Source organism: Porcisia hertigi, chromosome 4 (genome assembly GCF_017918235.1).
Source record: "Porcisia hertigi strain C119 chromosome 4, whole genome shotgun sequence".
NCBI lineage: Eukaryota > Euglenozoa > Kinetoplastea > Trypanosomatida > Trypanosomatidae > Porcisia > Porcisia hertigi.
Window position 1 is genome coordinate 220,765 of NC_090563.1, and position 21,496 is coordinate 242,260.

At 54.9% G+C, this 21,496-nt stretch overlaps 6 protein-coding genes across 6 annotated transcripts; all 6 read right to left on the minus strand.

Moving 5' to 3' along the window:
- Positions 1–3,645: 3,645 nt before the first annotated feature.
- On the minus strand, positions 3,646–4,665 carry JKF63_07255 (uncharacterized protein; the record flags this gene model as incomplete). Its single annotated transcript, XM_067903195.1, has 1 exon — positions 3,646–4,665. One exon carries the CDS (start codon positions 4,663–4,665, stop codon positions 3,646–3,648), a length of 1,020 nt encoding a protein of 339 aa, XP_067759750.1.
- Positions 4,666–5,312: 647 nt separating this feature from the next.
- Positions 5,313–5,915, minus strand: JKF63_07256 (uncharacterized protein; the record flags this gene model as incomplete). Its single annotated transcript, XM_067903196.1, has 1 exon — positions 5,313–5,915. One exon carries the CDS (start codon positions 5,913–5,915, stop codon positions 5,313–5,315), a length of 603 nt encoding a protein of 200 aa, XP_067759751.1.
- A 1,008-nt stretch (positions 5,916–6,923) lies between these two features.
- JKF63_07257 (uncharacterized protein) lies at positions 6,924–7,916 on the minus strand (the record flags this gene model as incomplete). The annotated part of the gene is made up of 1 exon (XM_067903197.1): positions 6,924–7,916. The coding sequence occupies one exon, from the start codon at positions 7,914–7,916 to the stop codon at positions 6,924–6,926; it is 993 nt and encodes a 330-aa protein (XP_067759752.1).
- A 1,826-nt stretch (positions 7,917–9,742) lies between these two features.
- JKF63_07258 (uncharacterized protein) lies at positions 9,743–13,525 on the minus strand (the record flags this gene model as incomplete). The annotated part of the gene is made up of 1 exon (XM_067903198.1): positions 9,743–13,525. One exon carries the CDS (start codon positions 13,523–13,525, stop codon positions 9,743–9,745), a length of 3,783 nt encoding a protein of 1,260 aa, XP_067759753.1.
- A 944-nt stretch (positions 13,526–14,469) lies between these two features.
- Positions 14,470–19,559, minus strand: JKF63_07259 (uncharacterized protein; the record flags this gene model as incomplete). Its single annotated transcript, XM_067903199.1, has 2 exons — positions 14,470–14,829; positions 19,452–19,559. The coding sequence occupies 2 exons, from the start codon at positions 19,557–19,559 to the stop codon at positions 14,470–14,472; spliced, it is 468 nt and encodes a 155-aa protein (XP_067759754.1).
- Positions 19,560–20,698: 1,139 nt separating this feature from the next.
- Positions 20,699–21,145, minus strand: JKF63_07260 (uncharacterized protein; the record flags this gene model as incomplete). Its single annotated transcript, XM_067903200.1, has 1 exon — positions 20,699–21,145. One exon carries the CDS (start codon positions 21,143–21,145, stop codon positions 20,699–20,701), a length of 447 nt encoding a protein of 148 aa, XP_067759755.1.
- Between the last annotated feature and the right edge of the window lie 351 nt (positions 21,146–21,496).

The window sequence follows — 21,496 nt, forward strand, 5'->3', positions numbered from 1 at the left end:
CAATGGGCGTTGTTGCATTCGCCGTTGCCAGTCTCAGACAGGCGGAGACACAAGAGGCGCTCCACAGTAAGCGACACTCTAGCTGGTGAGTAGAGCTGCTCCCAGAGAGCGTACGTGCTTGCCTGTACCACGTTCCCTTCTTCAGCGCTCGTTGCGCTGCTGCCCTGCATTTCCATTATGTACTTGTGCTTGCCATCTATGCGATCCTCGCCACCATTACCTTTTACTCCGTCTTGCACCCTCCGTGGAGAAGAAGGCATCGCCGCGGATACGGACGCGAGCAGACGGGGAAGAAGACGCAGCGAGAGAGGTGAGCAACGCCAAACAATGGAAATGCTGGGAGCCAGAGGATCACTCCCCCCCCTTTTTTCCTCAGACAGACCGACACACACACACACACACGCACACACAGACAGACCACCAGGAAAAGAGAGCTGCCCTGCAATTGAGTGTCTCTTCGCCCGTCCGTGAGTGCGTTAAAGACGAGGTGTATGCAAACGCCAACGAGCGCGAGAGAGGAGAGGCGAGCTATCGGCGGTGTAAGGTTGTGTGCCCGAGCGGCCACCAGCCGGTCTAAAATGGTCTACAAACACACAATTGTTCTAGAATATTGTGTGTGAGTGTGTATGTGTGTGGCGGTGGAGGTGCGAACACCGAGCGGTTCAGCTGCCAAGAGCTTCATTAAAAAAAATATATATATATATATATATATGTACACGTAGAGAACAACCGAGATGGAGGTGACGGGTGTGGGATGTTGGGTCGAGTGAAGGGAGCGATAGAGGGGGGGGGGGAAGACCAGTGAAAATAGGGTGGACGAGTGAAGCGATGGATGAGGCAGACGTAAAGAGGACTGAGGTGCTGCAGTCCTAGCGGTGGTGGTGCACGCTTATAGACAACACGGCAGGAGGGGGGGGGGAGGAGGAGGAGTAGAGCGGAGGAGCAAGGTTGGCACTGCGTGGTGCTCTTGGTACACGGTTTCCCCCGAGAACCCCCAATGAAGCATTTGTGTTGCCCCAACATCCGGATCCGAGATCTGTTTTTGCACACACACACACACACCTACGCACAGTCGTGTGTGAACGAGCTCGAACATCTCAAGGTATGCCCCCCTCCCCTTCCTACCCTTTCTCTTTCACACACACAAACGGAAAGCTCTGCTTTCCTTTTTTTTTTGCGTACTTGACATGGAATGCTGAGCACTACAGCACACCTTCCCCTCCATACACACGTACAAAACGATGGTGTGACGTGGGTGGCCACCCACGTCACACTCACCCGCCCACCCATTCCGCGTAGGACTCGAGGAGGCAAAATATGCGAGGTAGTGTCATACAGCGCATGGCGCGGGGGGAGGGGGAAGGGGGGTAGTTGAACGATTGGTGCTGTGATTTAGTGTACGCACGCACGCACAGAGGAAGCGAGGGCTACAAAGGCGGCAGCAGCAGCAGCCGCAGCCACACACCGTGGCTAAGAGAGAATAAATATCGAGGGGAGAAAGGCGGGGGTAAGCTGGGCCCTGACGCCAACACCCCCCCGTGATATGACGGGGCGTTGTCAAACGAAAAACACCATCAGGAAAAAATACACAGAGACCATGCGTATGTGTGTGTAATCGAGAATAGACATCACACAGAGATTGAGGGGATAATGTGTCAAGGAAAAAAAAGAAAATATGGGAGGGGCTCGGTCTGTGCGTGCGTGGACGTACAACGACAACGACCCCTCCCTTTGTTCAAGAAAAGAGGATAGCAATAACAGAATAAGGGTGAAAAAAAAAAACATCACTCGCCTGTACGTGTGCGCTGCTCACCGGCGATGCAAGACGCTCGGTTAACCGTGTTTACCGCGGGTGCTGGCTCTGCTTTGATCGTGTCATCGTCGTTGCATGTGCTGGAGGGTGTGGCACTCGGGCGCCTTCCCGCACACAGTATTTACTGTTATCATGTGCGCGGTCTGTGCAGCAGCGTGTGCGTGGGGAGGGGGGGGGGGGTCTCGCCACCGCCAACAAAGGAGGTGCATTGTCAGGGGGAGGGAGGTAAAGGCAATTTGGAAAAAAAAAATGTGCAATCATATGCGACCTCTTCCTGTCGCAAAGGGAGAGTGAGGATCCCCCCCGCTCACACACACACACACACACACACACTGCTGCATCGACCCCAATCCAATCTACCGACGGGGTACGCTGATACACCCCCCAATCAAGTTTAGCCTGACAGAGTTTGTTCATGTTGTTTTTTCTTTCCTCCCCCTTTTTTTTTTGCGTGCCACCTCCCCCCAATCAATGGTCCAGGATGTTCCGTAATGCGTCAATCGCTGTTGTCGTCAGCCACTGGGGAGTTCACTTGACAGCAAACCATCGAAGTCTGGGATGCCGCAGTCGCTGCCGTTTGCGCCGGGGAATACGTTCGCCCTCCGTGCCCTTGAGCGATGTTCGATGAGGGCTAGCAGGGTCGAACTCTTTTGGTTTCATGGCAGACCAAGGCACCCTCTGCTGTGCCAGCTCCAGGCCAAGTTGCAACGCCGGTGAGAGGCGCTCGGACAGTATTCGCAATGGGCGTGCTACAAGAGACGTTGGCGAGGGAGCGGCTAAGGTCAGCGCTTCCGTTTTTTTTTCCGGTAAAAAACAAAGCGGTAATCATATGACTGGGGAGGCAGTTTGTAGCGTCGTTGAAACCCTCAGCAGTGAGGGATTCGTTCACAATCCTGCGGTCCATAGGCGTGCGCTCGCCTCAGTTCACATTGACATCGTAGGAACACCTTGAAGGGGGTACCCTCGTAGCTGCACGTAGCAGCTTGGCACTTGTTGAGGTCCCTCAACACGAGTGTGTAGTAGTAGTAGTAGTTCTTTTCTCTTGGGTTATTTTCGAAGCAGAGTCGGCTGAACGCAACGAGCTTCTTAGTCGTCACACACACCCCACACACACCGTTAACGATACACCGTGAAGTAACTGTGGCTCATTGTGATCATGAGTGTATGCTGCGAGGCAAAGATCGATAGGAGGTCAACGCACACAGGGTGAATGGAGTTGCAATAGGTAAGCGAAGGGCGAGATGAGGGTTATCAGCGCAATGGGGGAAGAGAGTAGGTAAAGCACGTGCCATTCGAGAATGATACTGTTCAAGGGGCTAGTCACTCTCGTGGCATGAAAAAACTCTTCCCAGGATTGTAACCGAGAAGACTGATCAACATCGGCTGAGTAATGGTCATTTTTATTTGCTCAAAGTACATCAACGCGCAAGCGAATGCGCACAGGTTCCGATGTTCTTTTACCCCCTCGTTTTTTTTTGGGGGGAGAGATGCTCACTTCGAGTAACAAAACTAGCAGGAGTAAAGGCGAAGAAAAGCAAACAAGGGTGGCTAGGAGGAAAAGAGAGCCAAGGGAGAGAGAGAAAAAAAACAGGCGCGGTATACATCGGTGCAAGTATATATATATATATATATATAATGTAGAGCGGCTGTGTTATCAACAACAAAATATTGGACTGGAGGCTTTTTCATTCGAAGGGCTACAACGGGGCTCTGTGTGTTTGTTTTTCATTCCATTGGGATATAGATGAGATTTACAGGCGATAGCATCATCATCATCAAGAATGGAAAAAAAAAAGGATACAGAGCGTACAAATCGACACGAAATTCAAATGTCACAGGTCTGGTAGGCATGATTTCCGACCAAATGAGGTGTCCAAGAGTGAGGCCTGATGCTTGCCACGGAGCTGCCCTGTGTGCGTCGCCGAGCTTATTGGTCGCATAATATATAGGGGTAAGTCCGATTGAAGATGTCGAGATGGGTACGAACTAGCCTTTGAGAAAGCCAAGGACGTTACACTGGGAGAGGCTTCGCGTATATGGGAAAGGATTGATTCATAAGCAGTATGTTTACGATGCTCAAATCCTGGAGAAGTCGATGGTCTTGAGGCGATTAGTTTGTACTTTTTCGTGCGTGAGCTATTTCCACTGCTGATCCTTGCGTTACACTTCGGGCGAGGCTCAGGGCACCTTGGGATTCGACTAGCCATCGTCACCATGACCTCATCAGAGCGAGGGGAGTCGCTTAGATGCTCGCGCTGCTTTCGATCCACAGAGGTGCTGAAGAGAATTTCTGAGGAGCAGCAAAACTGGAGTTTCTCATCTAGTATATCCAGCACCTCTGTGGACCAACCCTCAAGCCATCGCTTCACAGCCTCACATACGCGCGCATACTGCTGTGTGCAGTGGTCGCTCTCAGATGCAGCGGTATCCTCATCTGCACAAGATGTCTGCGTGGCAACTGAGGCTTGCAGTGGTGCACATAGGGAGGATCGTGAAACTCTATTGTGACGATCAGATGTTTCCTTTTCAGCGCTCCCGAAAAGAGCTACTTTCTTCCACATGTTTGCCGCTTTCTCAGCCTCGGCTAGTTTCGATCGCAGTAGCGCTGTGTGCGTATCAAATATACGTTCAATAGCATTGGCGGCAAGTTTCTCATGATTGACGCGAAGAGGTTGTACGTCATTCAAAGTGGGTTCAAGACCCCCTGCGCTCAGAAGAGTCACTGCTTTTTCAAGAACTTCATTTTTGTACGCCAGATATGTGAGTGCCTCGCCACTGTCGACAAACCTTGGAGTCAGGGTTGCTCTAAACTCCTGCAGCAACGCTATCACTTGATCTCTCTCATAACCCATTATCAGCACCGCTACGTGATTCTGGGGAGAGATGCTAGTAGTCTTCAAGAGGAATCGCAATTTTTTTTTTTGCACCAAAAGTCCATGTGGGGGAATTCGTGAGACACAGAGAAATGTGGACGATAGCAAGCGTTCGTGTCAAGATGTGAAGCTATGTTTCAATACCGAAAGGAGATCACTGCTACATAGGAAGAGAGACGAGGCATGGCTATCAGATGTGGTTCGGGCCCCTTCATCTTGCTTTTATTGTTTCAGGTGCGACCTGTGGTGCCTGTATCGGCGGCCATCTCAGCAATAGCTTGTCGAAGTTGTTTTTTTTCTCAAAGATATCTCAGTATTATCTTTTTTTCTCTTTTTTTGTTAATTTCTTTTTTTTTTTGGGTCACATCAACCTAAGGAATTGACTAGGAAAAATAAAAGGACCTCAGAAACAATAGACGGTGTTCAAGGGTATGCTGATCAAAAGTCACAACGTGCTGACTCCCTGATTGCAAATGTTACTCATTTTCTGACTTTGGCGGACAACCGAAAACCATGACGAGAAGCCTTTGTAATTTTCTATTTGCTAAGAATCACGAGCTAAAAAACGGGAAAAAACTGGAAAGGACTTTTTTCTTTGGTGCGCGTATGACAATGCATGGTATCAATTACTTAAACTCAGCATATTGAGGGGCCTGGCCGTAACGGTACCACCAGATAAACAGGGTCACAACAAACGCCATCATCGTCGTGACAAAGGTGCAATACCAAATGAGGGACATGAATTCCTCATCCGTGCCGGGGCGGGAGTTTTGGTTCATTGCGTTTTCCGTAACACCGACCAGATTTGTTGATTCACACACGAACAGCACACGTGTCCAGAGTTCCTGCATGTGCTTTTTGTAGTCGTTGCTCATCTTCTTGCTGGTCATGTAGCTGGTTAGGCGCTTGACCTCGTACTCGTCCTTCGGGATAATGCTACCCATGTGGTCCAGTTCTACGGTGTTTGTGATGGTAGCAGCATAGCAGCCGTTCTTGAAGGTCATTTTATTCTTCATGTAACGCCTGACGATCTCGTGGAAGCGGATTTCGGCGGCGGTGCGAACCTTGGTGCGGAACACGTGACGGCGGAGCGGGTAGTATACCTTATTGACCTCTTTGTACACGAACTTCTTAGCCAGAGGGCTCGTGTAATTGCACATCGGGTTGGATTGACCACCGAAGGTGGCCATGGCACCCCCGAGGGTCATATTACCGAAGTTCATCGTCATTTTGGCGACTGAAGAATGGTCTTGGTGTTCTAGCTGATGTGAGTCGATTTCTTTGTGCTTTTTGTTTTTTGTTATGAGAGGTGAGGGGTGGAGAGAGAAGGGATTCAAGTGAAAAGCCCTCGCATGAAACGTAACCGCTCGTATTGTTTAGAGTGGTGCAAGATTCGAAGATGAGAACATGAAAAATACATTTTTTTTTCGGAGACATTTTTGCGGTATCAGCTTTTAGCAACTTTAAGCGTTCATGGCTTGATTCGCTCTAAAGGCGAATAGTGAGGTGTGTTCAGTACTTTAAGTCTAACTGCAACTGCCGCGTGCACGGTACCGTTGTGACGATTGAAATTGTCAAAGCTGGTTGGACAGGGGCGGCGTGCAGTCGCGGCGCCTTGTGTGTGCGTGGTTGTCCTCGCGGGGGTGGGCGGCGGGTCGGTTCGTGTGTGTGTGTCTCGGGCTGTGGGTGGGTGGGGTCGTTGCCCGCCGGGGGCCCCGCCGGCGCGTGCGCCACCGGGCCCAATGGGCGCCGGGCGCCCTCCGCGGCCCGCGCAGGGCGGGCGGCGCGCTTCCCGGCCCGGGCGCCCGTCGTGCGCGCCTGCGAAAGGCGCGCAGGCGCTTATTTTTGCCCCCGCCCGTCTCCCCGCGGGCAGGCGCGCCCCGGTAAGCAGCGGCCCACCCGACCAAGGCTAAGCAAGGGAAGGAAAAAGGGACGAATCCCTCACCCCGGAAAGAAAACCCTTGTGCTCACGTCTCCTTCCCTTCCCCCCCCTCTTCCGGGGGTGGGGTCGGCAGCTTTCGCACTCTCATCCGACTTCGTGGCGCATGCTCACTTGTAGTGGAGGGTGGGGTGGGGGAGGGCGCAGGGCAAGCGGGGAAAACTCTCCTGATGGCCGTTGTCGCGGGGGCCCTTGTCGAGGGAGGGGGGGGGGTGCGTGCCTGCGTGTGTGCGCGACGGGGGCGTGTATTTACTTTCACGCTTGTTTCCTCTCGCCCGCCCTTCTCCAGAGATGGCGGTCAGGGTTTGAGATCGTGGAAGAGGGCGCTCTGCAGGAAGTGACCTGTGAGGATGACGCCGACTGCTGCGAGGCAGATGTCATCTGCGTACGCCGCGGGGGTGTACACCACAGTGGTCAAGGCCTGTACGGCACTGCTGCACGCGACTGCGATGGCCGACGAGGGCGCATCGTGCTTGGCAGTCTGCTGTGCGACAGTATCCGCCACCTCTGTCAAGTGAATCGGCCAAAGCATGTAGGTGAGCATGGTGATGTGCAGAACGGCAATGCGGAGGCCGATCACGATGGGTAGCAGACGCGCGTGTGTCATGATACGCAGTCGCAGCACGCATCGGTCCAGCAGCGACAGCTTCTTTGCGCCACAGAATCCCCCGTTGTACTTCTGCATTAGAAGCACATCATCGATGGAGGGCCTCGAACCGGTGACAGACACGGGGCACATGAGTTCTACGGGCTGGCGGCAGAGCGGGCACCGCATTTGCCGATACATCCCGGAACACTGCCACATTTGCACGAGACAGTGGGCGCAGAACTGTTGATGACCACACGGGAGTAGTTCCACGGGGTGGTCCACAATGGCGGTGAGGCAGATGGTGCAGTGCATGGCAACTCTAGCCCCAGTCACTGCCCTGGCTGCCGCAGGCGCAATACCCTTCGCTGCCTCCTGCGATGGGGCGGGACGCTTCGGTCGCAGGGTAGCCGCCACCGCTTGGACCTCGATGTAGTGCGGCAGTGTTCCCCAGTTAGTCGCGTAGCGGCACATCCGCTGTGCCTCGAGGCGCATCACGACCAACCGCGTCATCCATAAAATCAGCATCGCAAGTGCCAATGCCGGTGCTGCGACGTACACGAAGTCCATCGCCACGGAGTCGCCAGTTGACAGACTCGCGAGGACGTGACAACCGGCTGGGAATGCGGATGCCGCTGGGTGGTGAGACGTGTTGGCGTACCTTGCCTGCGCAAACGTCAGTACCGGTCGCGACCGGTACTCCATCCTGCCCCCTCCCCTTTCACCTTCTCGCTCCCTGCGCATGTGCGTATCGGCTTCTCACGTGAGAGCCCCCCTCCCCCTCTCCCCCCTCCGTGGAGAACAGCGCCCGGGAGCGGGTCACCACTACACGGAGGTGGAAGGGGTGTGGGAAGACCACCGTGGTGAAGGCGGAGCGGGCGAAGAAGCACACCACACCACACACACGTTCTCTTCCCCCACCGGAACACACACAAGTACGTACAACAGCAGCAGCCAAAGAGGCCCACAACAGAAAAACAACAAAATAAGGTAGGGAGAGACACACAAACAAAAAAAGCAGTTTTGAAAAAAAGACACGAAGAGAGAAGAAACAGCAGCAGTGAAAGAGGTTAACGGTCGCAGACACCACAACGTACCGAGGGAGAGTGGTTGAACACAAGAAGGACAGACAAGGGAAAAGAGCTATTTTCTTGACTATGAGGGCCACACACAGCGTCACCAGGCCGTGCGACGATTGTGAGTACTTCTTCACACACACACACACACACACACACACAAACGAAGAGAAGAGGTAAGACTGTTCGTGTTACTGACGTGTAACGTCGTCGTCGCCACCCAGTGTGCGCTACAGAAATGTACACGTGTCTCTGTGTGCTTCTTCGGGCTCATGCGAGCTGTGAGAGTCTCTCACAGCTCCGCGCTCCACGTGAAAAAAACGGGCTCTCTCTTTGTGTGTGTGTGTGAGGTTGCAGGACAAACGCCGAGACACGCGCTTTCCAGTGGGTCGGCGCGCTTGACTCAAGAAGGTCCGAGGAGGGCGGTTATGCGTTGTGTGTGTGTGTGTGTATGCATGAAGGGGAGAGAGGGAGGGAGGGAGAGCTCACCGTCGTATTTCAAAAGCAAGCAGACGAGAAAAAACAAACGGAAACAAGGAAAAAAGGGGTGATCGAAATCGAAACAGACGCGGTGGATAACAATGACGATCTAGAAAGTGAGCGCGATATGACCGCGCGCGTGTGTGTGTGTGTGTTGTGTGTAGCTCAGAGCAAGCAGAGGTGAAATAAATCACGCAGGTGTCAGACTTGTCGGGGGAAGAACTGTAACTCGAGGGCGGCAGGGATACCTCCACTTGACCAGCTCAACCACGTTAGACACCCGGGAAAACAAACATAACAAAGGAGGAGCACCGAAGGGTGTTGGTGGAAGAAAAAAAAATTCGATTTTTTTTTGTTTGCGGACGAACAGGTATTGTCGCTGGGATTCGATGAGAAGAAGATGTATATTGCATATATATATATATGTAAATCTGCTCTTTTTTTTAGAGGGGGATGAGGCCTATGAGGGGGGACGGGGTTGGGCAGAGGAGGGAGTCGGTCCACCAAAAGGCTTTCGCAAGGGGCAGTCAGACAAGGTCGTGGCGGTGGTGGTGGTGGTGGATGAGTGTGCTGGAGGACATGGGTGTCGATAATGGCTCGTACCTCTTGGAGAACCAGACAAGAGTGCAGGCGCAGAGAACGACTTACCCTTGCTGACCAATATTCCACACCTTGACCCGCTGGAGGGTGCGGGAAGGGCGGGGGTGGGGGGGTGGGGGGGGGGGGGGCGCAGTGCGTTACAACGAGCGTCCGTGAGCGGCAGCGCTGTGCCTCACTTCCATGGCGATGCCTTTTTTTTTTCTTTGCTCGTGGCGTCACTCAGTGAGTGGGGGAGAACGACCGCAGCACGGCGGCGGCGGGAGCGGGGCAGTGCGTCTGTCTGTCCTGTTCCCCGCCCCCGCCTTTTTAACAACGTGTTACCCAAAACAATCTTCCATTGACACCACGAGCTAGTTCTGTTCATGGCTTCACGAATCACACGCACTCGCGCAGCCACGGATGCTGCAGCGCCTCATAAGCTGTCAGCCGTCTCGATGGGTACTTCTCGAGAAGTCCGCGAAGAAAGGAGGAGCCGAGCCCAGAGACGGGTGGTAGAGGGACATCCACGACGTGTCCGTCGGGTGCCATGACCCAGCCCGCAGAGGCGTTGGCCCCTGAACCCGTTGCGGCGGCATCTGTTGAGACGTATACAAGGCGATCGAGGTCTACTTCCATCCCATTCGACGCGCACGCGTTTGCATACGTGGTCAGCGACGCTATCAGCTGCTCCACTGTGGAGTCGAACAGCGCGGCAGCCGGCTCGGCTGTGTTGCTGCCGCCAACACTGTTCTTCGCATGGTCTCTTTTTTGTTCTGAATGACGTACACAAGCTGCCATGGCCTCGGTGTGTCGGTGCCACTGCTGCGTTTCTTTTGAGGCAGCAGATGGCGCCGCGGACGGCTCGGTGTGTACTTGTGGCAGGGCCACACGCACCGACTCTGCCACCGACAGCGACGGTAGGCATACGTGAGGAGGAGGGAAACAGTCGAGCGAGCGGGTCAATTGTTGTTGTGGCAGCGGCGGTCGTACAGCACGGCCTGTAGCACTCTTCGGCGCTGCTGGGCGGCGACGGTATCTGTCGAAGCGCAGAGGGGCGTCATAGTCCACGACAGGTGGTCCGTCTGGTCGCCGCGGGTGTTTAGCTGACGGGAACGGCGTCCGCCCCGTCAGTAGTGCATATGCAATGACGCCGACGGAGTACATGTCAACTGCTGCGCTGTACCCCATCTTGTCCGGACGTAGGGCCGGAATGGTGACTTCAGGGGCTGCATAAATGGGGGTACCGCAGCTTGTCGTGGCGTTGTTGCGAGAGTAGATGAGCAGTACCCGCTCCGACATCGTCTCTGTGGCTGCTGCTGCAGCTGACATCCCTTCAACTTTCTGAGGCCTCGCAGAGGTCTCACCTATGGGGCCGTGCAGCGTTCCCGTGGACTCGGACGGACGTGTCCGCAGCTGATCAAGCACACGCGATAGGCCAAAATCCATGACCTTCACGACTGGCCACAAGTGCCGTGGCACATGCACGGTATGAAGCACCGATAACGGGTTCGTAAACTCTGTTGCCTCGCTACCATCTTCAGACGCGTGCGCAGCTGACATGCATGTGCTGCTACTTGCACGATTCGAATTTGAATAGACGCGGAGCTGATGAAGCAACATCTGCAGCTGCAGCGCGTTTAGCGCGTAGCGGTCGCAGGGACGATGCAACATGAGGTTTTCGAGCTTCAAGTCACGGTGGATGATACCCATTGTGTGTAGATAGAGCACTGCCTCAATGATTTGAACCACTATTATTTTCACAAGGAACTCCGGCAGTGGGCCACCGACTGAGACGAGGTTGACGTCGTCGTACGTGGCCGAGGCCGAGGCCGTGTTCGAGTGGTATTGGCCATCACCGATGCGTTTTACACCGATATCACAAGGACTATCACTATTACGCTCACTTTTTGGGGCGCCTGCTGGTCCTCGGCGCTCACGTTGTTTGTACGTCTGCAGCAGGTCCCACACCTCCCCTCCAGTTGCCTGCTCCATCACCAGGGCCAGGTGATCTGGCTGGTCAAATACTTCGTACAAGGCAGTTATATTGGGGTGATGCACTGCAAGGAGAATGTTGATCTCACACTGCTGACGGCGTCGGTGCTGGAGTTCCTTTTCGTATGTCCGACGGAGTTCCTCAGGGAGGCAGCGGATCAGCTCACGACGGCGTTGCTCACGCTCTTGCAGGTCCCGCGATGGCTGTGCCGTCCCTTCTTCATTTGAGGCGTCGCCGTTTCGCTGCTTGTGCTGCGACTTGCAAAGTGCACTGCAGGGGGACAACGGTGACAGGATAGCGGGAGTAGAGTCGGCCAGCTGAAGGCTGGCGAGTGCACCTGCTGTCCACTCCTCGCGTCTCTGCTCAGCCAGGTCGTCAGGCTGTGTCTCCAAGAGCAACAGCTGCTCAATCACCATCACTTCTGCAGGCGATATCGGTCTTGCTGCAGCCCCCGCCGTGCCCAGTGTGGGGGCGGTCCCTACGTGTATACACGACGGCGCTGGTTCATCTCCAACCACTCCGTCTTCTCCTGTATGCAGCATCTGCTGCTGCTGCTGCTGCTGCCGCTGTTGCATCTGCCGAAGAGCTTCAACCAGCATGCGCTGCTTTCGAATAATTTTTACAGCGAACACTTGTGGGCCACACCTCGTTGTTGTTGTTGTCTCGAGCGTTGCTTCCGCAGTCGATGCTGCCGACGCGGATACGCGCAGCACGGTGACTGGCGCCTGCTTTTCCTTCTCTCGTATGTAGGCTTCCCGTAGCTCATTCACGTCGGTCCAGTTCGCTGTACGGGTACACATGTTGGGGTCGCTGAACATGTGCTCCCAATTCGGTGGCACTCCCGCCGCGCCAACAGCCCCAGCGTGTGGGGGCGACACCGGCGGCCATGATGAGCCCGACGCATCTGTGCGCAAGGCGGCACGGTACACGGTGCCGAACGTGCCCCGGCCCAGCGGATGTCCTCGATCAAGCGAGTAGTACTCGTCAACGCTGTGGCCGTACATGCGCCGAACCTGCGCCTCGACGTTCCACTGCGCTCTGCACAGCAGCGCACGCCGTCGCGCCCCTGTCCGCACATCGTGGCTTTTCGGCTGCGCGTTCTTCGCCAAGGCGGCGCCATGACCACTATTTTTCATGGTCTTGACCTTGTGCTGCTGCTCGGACACCCAACGCAGAAACGTGTCCGCGGTGAGGAATACGAAGGAAAGGTTGTAGTCTGCTGTGTGTCGCGGGCCGGCATTGATAAGCTCAACGACATCACCGTCGCGCAGACGGACCGATGCGCCCTTGCCTACTCGCTCACTGTTGACAATGCAGCCGTTTGTGCTGTAGTCAGAAAGGATAATGTGGGCCTTGATTGATGGTTGCTGCTCCTCCTGCTGCTGCTGCTCGGCGACAGGGTTTCGGCTGGTGGCAGTGTTGCGTGGTGGCGGTGTATACGGCGCTGCCGCTGCTGGTAGAGAGCTGTCATGATGGTGTGCCACGGCCCTGTCCAGGGCTACCGTCGCCTTGTACAAGGCTCTCTGTGCCTCCTCGTTTTCTGTCGATCCAACAGCCACAGCAGCACTGTCGCGACGTCGATCACTTCCTGGCTGAATGGCGATGATGCAGTGCACGCCGCTGACACAGGGGTTTGTGGGGAAGACAATGTCGTTGACGCCGATGCGACCAAGACTGACGGCGCCGTTGTTGCTGCGAGTTCCACACAGAGGCAAGAGAAGGCGGGGTGGTGTGTCGAGGGACACCGTTTTTCCCTCCCCCGGCAGCGAGGCCTTCCCACTCTTCTCCCAAGGTTCTTCGGCGGCCGGTGCGCTGAGGCACGTGTGGCCGCTACTGAAGCACGCTGGAGAGTACCGCTCCCGCAATGCCGGTGGTACACACCGCCACAGCCACTTCTCCCCCGGGTGGCGCAGGGACGATGAGCCTCTCAACTTCTCATCTGGGCCCCTCCTCAGCGCGTCTGCCTCTGCCACCGCGCAGCTGGAGTGCTGAACGTACATCCACAACCCGTTTTCCCTTGAAGGCATGTTCTGCGCGACAAGCACAGCCCACACATGCGCGTCATCCACGCCGTCATCTCCAACACCCCCGACGCCATCTAGATCTCCACGGCGATGCTTTTTATGCACAGGTTGCACGCTGCTGCTGCTGCTCGTGCTACTGCATTCGTATCCCGATCTGCTCATCGAGAGCACCGTGAAAAAAAAAAGGTGGGAGGAAGTGGGTTTCTATTAACTGTAAACATTCATGAACGCCAATGGGTGTGCAGGAGTGGTGTGTGTGTGTGTGTGTGTGGAGAAAGAAAGCCCAACACTCCTTGCTACGTGAGGGTGGTGAGAGCAACGAGGCATCCAGACGGAGACGAGTTTGCAATATTGGAAGAGGAACGGTGTAGCCTTTGTCTCCGCGGCCCGGGGAACGAAGGGGAGAGGGGGCGGAGGGGATCGTGACCCCGCGAGATTCCATGCGCGACGTTGCGGCTTATATATATATATATATGCGATTCCCCCCTGTCCCTCTACCCCTCTCCTTCCTCAAATATTTGATACTTAAACAACATCGCACCAACAACATGCATTGGATGTGTGTGTTCGGGGTGGGGGGTGGGGGGGGGGGAGGACCTGAGAGTGCACCTTCACCCCCCCCCTCCTCTAGATGAGTGCCCAGAGAGGCTAATCGCTTCACGAGGATCAAAAAAAAAAAGGGGGAGGGAGGGGGGAAAAATTGAACAAGCACGAAAACGTATACGAACAACAGCAGCAAAGTTAAACGCGGTGTGTAGGTGTGAGTGGCAGGGCGTGCGTGACGTGAGAAAGTGTGTGAGGGGGTGGGGAGGGGTATCATGAGAGCGGGTGAGGGGGCACCCGAACGTACTTCGAGATACACGAGCACACAAACACACCAACGCCGATACCCCCACCTCCTCCCCTCCAAGAATCAGCAAAAAACTTGCGAGGAGGGGTAGAGACACCCCCCCGGCGGAGATCACCACCACCACTGACGTTTATGCAGCATTTGACCGTGATTTGTAGTGACACAAGTGCGACAGAGGTGGCGCTGAGAGGGAGCGGGATAACATGTTCGTTTGAGCAGTTCCTCCAACGAGTCCTCCCCTTCCTCCCAATCGATGCTACGCCTGGGTAGGCTGCATCGGATGCTCTTTCTGGCACTGTGTGAAGTAGTCCCACGCCCATTTACAGCTTTCGGCGGACTCGGGGTTTGCCTCCATACATTTGGAGTAACCCACAAGTTGCGGCGTGCAGACGTGACCCTGCTGCTGCGCGGCCTGCGCCAGCTGCTGCGCCTCTGCCGGCTGCGTCGGCGCTTGGTTGCTCTGGCCATAGAGGTAGTTGCTGATGCCGTGGCCAAGGACGCTACCACCGGCGACGGCCGCCATCGTGCCGAGGATGCCGCTACCACCACCGCCACCCATTGGACGCTGAACGTAGATGTTCGTGGCGCCGTTTGGTGGCGGTGGGTGCGAGGTGGCCTGCGGTGCGGTGCGCTGCGGTGCGCGAAACCCACTGAAGGAGCTTCGGCGACCACCACCACCACCACCACGAGGCATTGCTTAAAGCACGTATGGAAATGTTATTTTTGTTTTTCTCGTGTCTGTATCTGTATCTCTGTGTGTGTGTGTGTGCTGGTCGGGTTGGGAGGACGACGAGAGGATGAGAAAAATGGGGGATAGCGTTGAAAGTACAGGAAGGAAGAGGACACCCACACACACACGAAAAAAAATGTCGAGGTGCTCCTTTGCATGCAAGCAGAGACAGCGATGGCCAGTTGCCGAGTGGGGTCCACGGATATGGGCACTGAACACCCCATTCCCTGTGAGAGTCTCACACGCATGTGCACATCGGGTAGGCACGTTTTTAGAGCACTGCCCCCCCCCCCCCCTCCTAGCCACTACCAAAGAGTGAGGGGTGGGTGGGGCGCGGGTGAGAGACGCTCGAGTCACGTTATCACTTCACTCATCATACTCATTGTATAGACATGTTCGCTGTCGAAGGTTGTCGTTGATGTAACGTCATCCACGGACAGACTGACCGATATCAGTAGCGGTGAATCTCCCTGAGCATCGCTGGCGCCTGTCGACATCCTACTCCCTCCTACCATCACAGCAACTGACTCGGCATTGGCAAGGAAGGGCGGGGGGATGTTGGCCAGGGGAGACTTCAAGCAAAAAAAAAACAAAAAAGACGAAGAAAGAAAGAGGAGGGGCAAATATACGGAATAAATGGGTGATCGTGAAAAAAAAATGAGTACCGCGACGAGACGGGGGAGGGGAGGGTACGACCCCGCCAGGGGGGGGTAGGCTGAACACACATGAAGTATGAGCAGAAGCCCATATGCTCGGGCAACCCCGTCCCCTTTTTTTCGGTTCTCCCCCTCATCCCGTCGCACAAATTTTCCATGCGAAATGGAGAGAGAGAGGGGGGGGGGAGGGAGAGAGAGCGGGGAGGGATATCTGCACCCCCCCCGTATTGTTCTCAGCGCAGGCACTTCCCCCTCCCCCCCCTTCCTCTCCCCTCCCGCCCCAAGGGCTACTCCCGTATGATCCATGGATACATCACCGCTCTCCATTCTTCTCAGCAATTAATATAGAAGTCAAACAGCAGGCGGTGCCCAAACAGAATGTGTGAGTCCGTGCGACGCGTAAACGGCAATTGGTGAACACTAGACAAGAGATGACTGGCCAAAAAAAAAATACGTCGAGGTGTTCATGTGCGTGTGTGTGTGTGCGTGTGCACTTGCATGATTTGTGCCATTATGTATTCTATTCGAGAGAGCGATCGAGGGGAGGGGGGGGTGAGGCTTTTTGGTGCACACACACACACACACATACATGAGTGTAAGTGTATATCACATATATCTGTATGCACGCCTTCATGGCTGTCGGTAGATATTGTCTCTCGAAACGATGCCACACCATCCCCCCCCCCCAAGTCTTCCTTCTTTCACCTCTCGCGATATTATATACACATACTCGGACATACGCACGCACATTCTCTTCCTCTTTTGTGCTTCTTTTTTTGCGCAGTGAATGCCGGCCACACATGAGCATTTTTTTAATGCCCACATGGGAGAACGCGGTGCAAGCACCATCCGCACACACCACCACGCCCCCCCTCCCTCTCTCTCTCTCTCGATATGTCTGAGCGTGCACAGATGCTGCATCCATTGTGTGGACACTTGCAAGTAAAAAAAAACAAGAAGAAAGACATGTAAAGGCACCACCGTCGCCGAATTGCGTTTCATTGGCATGCGCGTGGACTTCTTGGTGTCGGTGTGCTTGATGACACCTATTTTTTTTTTCGGCATGGCATTGAGGGTGCAAGGAGGGGGAGGAGGGCGGTGGCGCGCTACCTCGTGCCGTGCACGCGCCCTCCCCCCCTTTCCTCCCTCTTTCTCTCTTCCCTTTTGCTACCCACTGCTTCACCACACACACACACACACACACACACACAAAACTTCTTACAACTGTGCATCTTCTTGGCATTGCATGTAGCTGTCCAGTGCCCAAGTGCAGTTTGTTTTCATATCCGGGTTCACCTCTAGGCACTGGCGGTAGCCGAGCATCTGTGGCGCACACAGCCCTGGCTGCACGGAGGGGGCGATGTACCCCCCAGAGGGATTAGCGTGTCCATCCGTTGGTGGTGCCAGTGAGCGTTTCGAGGCCGGCCGCATCGCCAACGCTTTGGTGTAGAGATGGTGACCCGAGAGTGACTTGAGAAACGAAGACGAGGCCGACGAGGACGTGGATGTGAGGCTGCTATTATCAACGCCCTCTCCGGTTTCCGTGGGCGGCGGCGGTGAGGCCCTGTTGTGGTTGCGGGCCAAACGAAAAGCGTCGCCCCCCAAGACATTGTCGCTACCGCTTACGTGATTAGAGCTGGCCACACTGCTGCGACGGAGGAAAGATGGAAGTGCATCAAAAGAGTGTTGAAGCTGCAGCACGGGCACCGGTGTGACAGCTGCACTGCCGTGGTACGCTGCTGTGGTGCTCTCGTATAGGGCTCGTGGCGCAGTTATCATGGGGCCTTGTCCGTTGCGAAGGACACAGTCGTCGTCCGAAAGCGGCGCGGCGGCAGTGACGTGTTCATGAACCCCGAGCTCAGTGCCCCTCGAAGCGTTCTGGGGCTGTGCCGAGGCGCCGCGAAAGGGGCTCAGTAGTGCTTTAAAGAAACTCTGTGAACCCGTTTTTATCTGAATGGGCGGCGACTGCTGCGTGCCAGGAGTTGGAGTCAATGGGGCGCCCCCATATAAGTTGGACATTGGCTAATGGAGAGAAGGGAGGGAGGGAGGGAGGGAGGGAAAGAGAATACAGTGAACCCGAGGCACAGCACGAAGGGATGTGACAAACAGAAAACAAAAAAAAATTGAGCAGGTGTGTTCGTGAAGAAGAAATATGCATATATAAATGTATTACACAAGTCGTTTGTTTTTGAAATCGATGCTTTCTCGGTATGTATCTCCCCTCTCCCCCTTTTCTCTCGCTTGTTTTTTTTCACAAATTTGATGCGTCTCTCTCTCTCTCTCTCTTGCGGAGTCTCAAGTCGATGCGCGCGCCGGGAACGAGGAGGAGGATGGGAGGAGAAGCGTGTAATCTTACACACACACACACACACAAATGCAAGCAATCAAAAAAACGAATAATGGAATTTTTCAATTATATAAACGTCTCTTTGGTTGCCTCACTCTCCTCTCCCCCCCTCCCTCCCTCCCTCCCCTGTTGATTTTTTTTGTCTGTTGATGGGAGGAGAGAGAGAGAGAGCACACATGCACGTGTGTGTGTGTGTGTGTGCGCTGTGTCCGGTGCAAGCGGTTCACGGCACTTCTGCAATAGAGAGGAGAGGAGAGCGGGAGGGGAGAAGAGAAACACAAGTGAATATATATGAGTGCCCCCCTTTTTAAAAAATAATGTTGGTAGAAAATGAGGGGGAGGGGCGTGGCGGTGGCGTGTGTGTACCCACACTGTAACTGCGAGTGAAAAACAACAATAACAAAAAAGGGGAGGGAGGGAGAAGAGGGGGTAGAGAGAGAGAGAGGCAGGCGTTGGCGAACAGGAAGGACGCGAGGGGGTGAACCCTCGCTGGCGAGTCGCCGTGGCATTTTTCGTCATACACAGCGCAGTTGTGCTCCTTTTCTTCTTCAAATAGAGATCGGTACGCAGATGCGCGGCATTTTTTTCTTGTTGGTCCGTACTCCATTTCAGCATCTCCGTGTCCTTCACAAAAAAACACGAGACAACTCACCACCACACATACAGATACGCATCCAAATACAATGGGGAGGAAGCAATGTAAGGAGCACACAGGTGTTCAATGTACATTATAAATATATATATATATTTTTCTTGGTGTTGACTCTTTTTTTTTCTCCTTTTCGCCTTCCCTCTCCCTTTCTCTCCATTACGCCTGCTTCGCCTTGTCTGCGTCCATGCGGTGTAGGGCCCCTGGGTGTTCGGTCGTTGAAGGTCGAGGTCGACGATTTTAGTGTGCAGGGGGTGGCTGGTGGAGGCGGGTGGGTGGGTGCGTGGGTGGCGCTGGTCAAAAGAAGCGGGTGAGAGAGCAAGGCCTTTCTCTACTTGCACCTCCTCCGTTACCCTGATATTACGGAAACAGTCAAAAACAAATGTAAAAAAATAATAATAGGAGCAACCACGTGCGGGAGGGGGAAGGTGTGCGTGTGCGTGTGTGTGACGTGAGATGGGGTGGTGTGAGACGCACATGCACGCCAACGCCCGCTTTATGCAGATCGCAGCGGCGCCTACGCCTGGGTAGGCTGCATCGGATGCTCTTTCTGGCACTGTGTGAAGTAGTCCCACGCCCATTTACAGCTTTCGGTGGACTCGGGGTTTGCCTCCATACATTTGGAGTAACCCACAAGTTGCGGCGTGCAGACGTGACCCTGCTGCTGCGCGGCCTGCGCCAGCTGCTGCGCCTCTGCCGGCTGCGTCGGCGCTTGGTTGTTCTGGCCATAGAGGTAGTTGCTGATGCCGTGGCCAAGGACGCTACCACCGGCGACGGCCGCCATCGTGCCGAGGATGCCGCTACCACCACCGCCACCCATTGGACGCTGAACGTAGATGTTCGTAACTGCTGGCTGCTGCGGTGTCGGCGTTGACTGATGCATCGGTTCCGCTTTCTTGGGTGGGGCGGCAGCTGTGTGGCTGCTGCCACTGCTGGTACGAGGGGCGGCACGGGAGCGAGCCATTATGTCGGTAGTCCAAGTGGGCAAAGGGAAGCAGGGAGCAACGAGAATGGCTATGATGTGGGCGTGGATAGAGAGGAGGAGGAGGATGTGTGTGTAGGTGTAATGGGCTTGACTGCGCGCGCGCGCGTGTGTAAGTGAGGGTAGTGTGGAGCGGTTTGACTCGTCTCAGCAAGAGCACCGATCCACCTCCGTGAAAAAAAAGGGGGGATGGGAAAACACGCATGGACGAGGGTGCAGGAGAAAGTAGAAGAAGACACAAGAGATGTGTGGGGGGGGGGATCAGGGCGGGTGTGCTGATATACACACACACACACACAGACGAGTGCACAGGCAGTACTTTGAGACACGCTCATCGGAGAGGGCCTTTCAAGACACCGAAAGCGGCTTTCCTTCTTCGCCCTCTACTACCCCCCCCCTCCCCTCCCCTCCCCCCATTGCATGTGCCTATATAAACGATTCCGCCCACTTACTTGCACGAAAAGTGTCATGGATGGTTTTCAGGAGAGGTTTGCGTGCCTTTTCTTTTTCCGTAGACCGCCGCCCCTCCCCCCGCCCGCCCCCTCCCTTCACACCCACCCATTCCTTGAAGTCGACACACACACACACACAGACACACACACAAAGGCCAAACGGGAGAGGATAGACATGCAAGAGAGAGGGAGAGAGGCAAAACAAGCAAAAAAAAAACATCCAGGCAAACCATTACCCCGCATTGATCCCCTCCATCCACATACACACCAGAACATGAATGAGCTCAAAGCAAAAAAAAAGACCGCAACCCCCCCCCCCCCCAACACGCACACACACACAAAAAAAAGGGAGTGTAACGAGAGGGAGAGTAGGGGGAGACTTGTGTGTGTGCGTGTGTGGGGGTGGGGGGCTGTGAGAGCGGGCCGGGGACGCCTCTCTCGGCCTAATATCCAGACTTCCCTCTAGAATGGTACATAGGCCAGCAATATCAAAACAGGCTTCCCCCTCCCCCCTAAAAAAAAAAACACCATGATTGATCCGGTCGCCTGGCACGGGTGAACATTTTTTTTTATCTCTGTGTGTTTGCAAAAATGTGTAAAGGGGGGCGGGTGGTGGTGAAGAGGTGATTCCCCTCCCCTCCCTCCCCCTTCTCACGTTTTCTGGAACCTTTACGGCTTGGCGTACTTGTGGGTCCACTCGCGGGCTGTCTGCAGTGCGCCAGCCTCATCGTCCTTCCAGTGATCCGCGACGTCGTTCGCGAGCGGATCATCTGGGTTGGGGCTTGACATGAGAATTTGAATAGACAGCAGCACCTTGTTGATGAGAAGGGCTGGTGACCACTTATCTTTGATGATATCGAGGCAGATACGACCCACTTTATCTACGTTGGGGTGGTAGATACGTGTGAGAAAGCGTACCTTTGGTGGCTTCATGGGGTACTCCTCCGGCAAGAAGAGCTCCAAGCGGAAGAGACCGCCTTCATAGCACGACTGAGGCGGCCCTTGGATGGTAACCATAAAGTAGCGTGGGTTCTCCTTCGTCGGCGTCGCTGTGATGCCGGGCGGACACTCCTTCTGGAGTTTCTCTGTTTCCTTAATGATACGCGTCGTGAGCATGATGCCCGAGTGGTTGTGTGTGTGTATATATATATATATATATGTATGTACCCACCACAGAGGGGGGTCAAGGGAGGAGGAGGAGGAGGCGAGGGAGGGAGGCGGGCGGGTGGTCTCAAAGCCGAATCGCTGTGGTCGGCTGGTGCTTCTTTGCTATTGCGAGTACCTCTGAGATAAAAAAAAAATGATGTAGTGTATAGAGCAAAGAATTGGATGATAGGCGTGCAGGCATTTTGTTCAAGGGCGGGCACGGTCGAGATAGAGTGGATGGGAGTGGTGGGGTATACATAAAGCAATGACAGAGGAGGTCGGAGGTGAGTCTTGGTGGGGGGGGGGAGGCGGAGGGAGGAC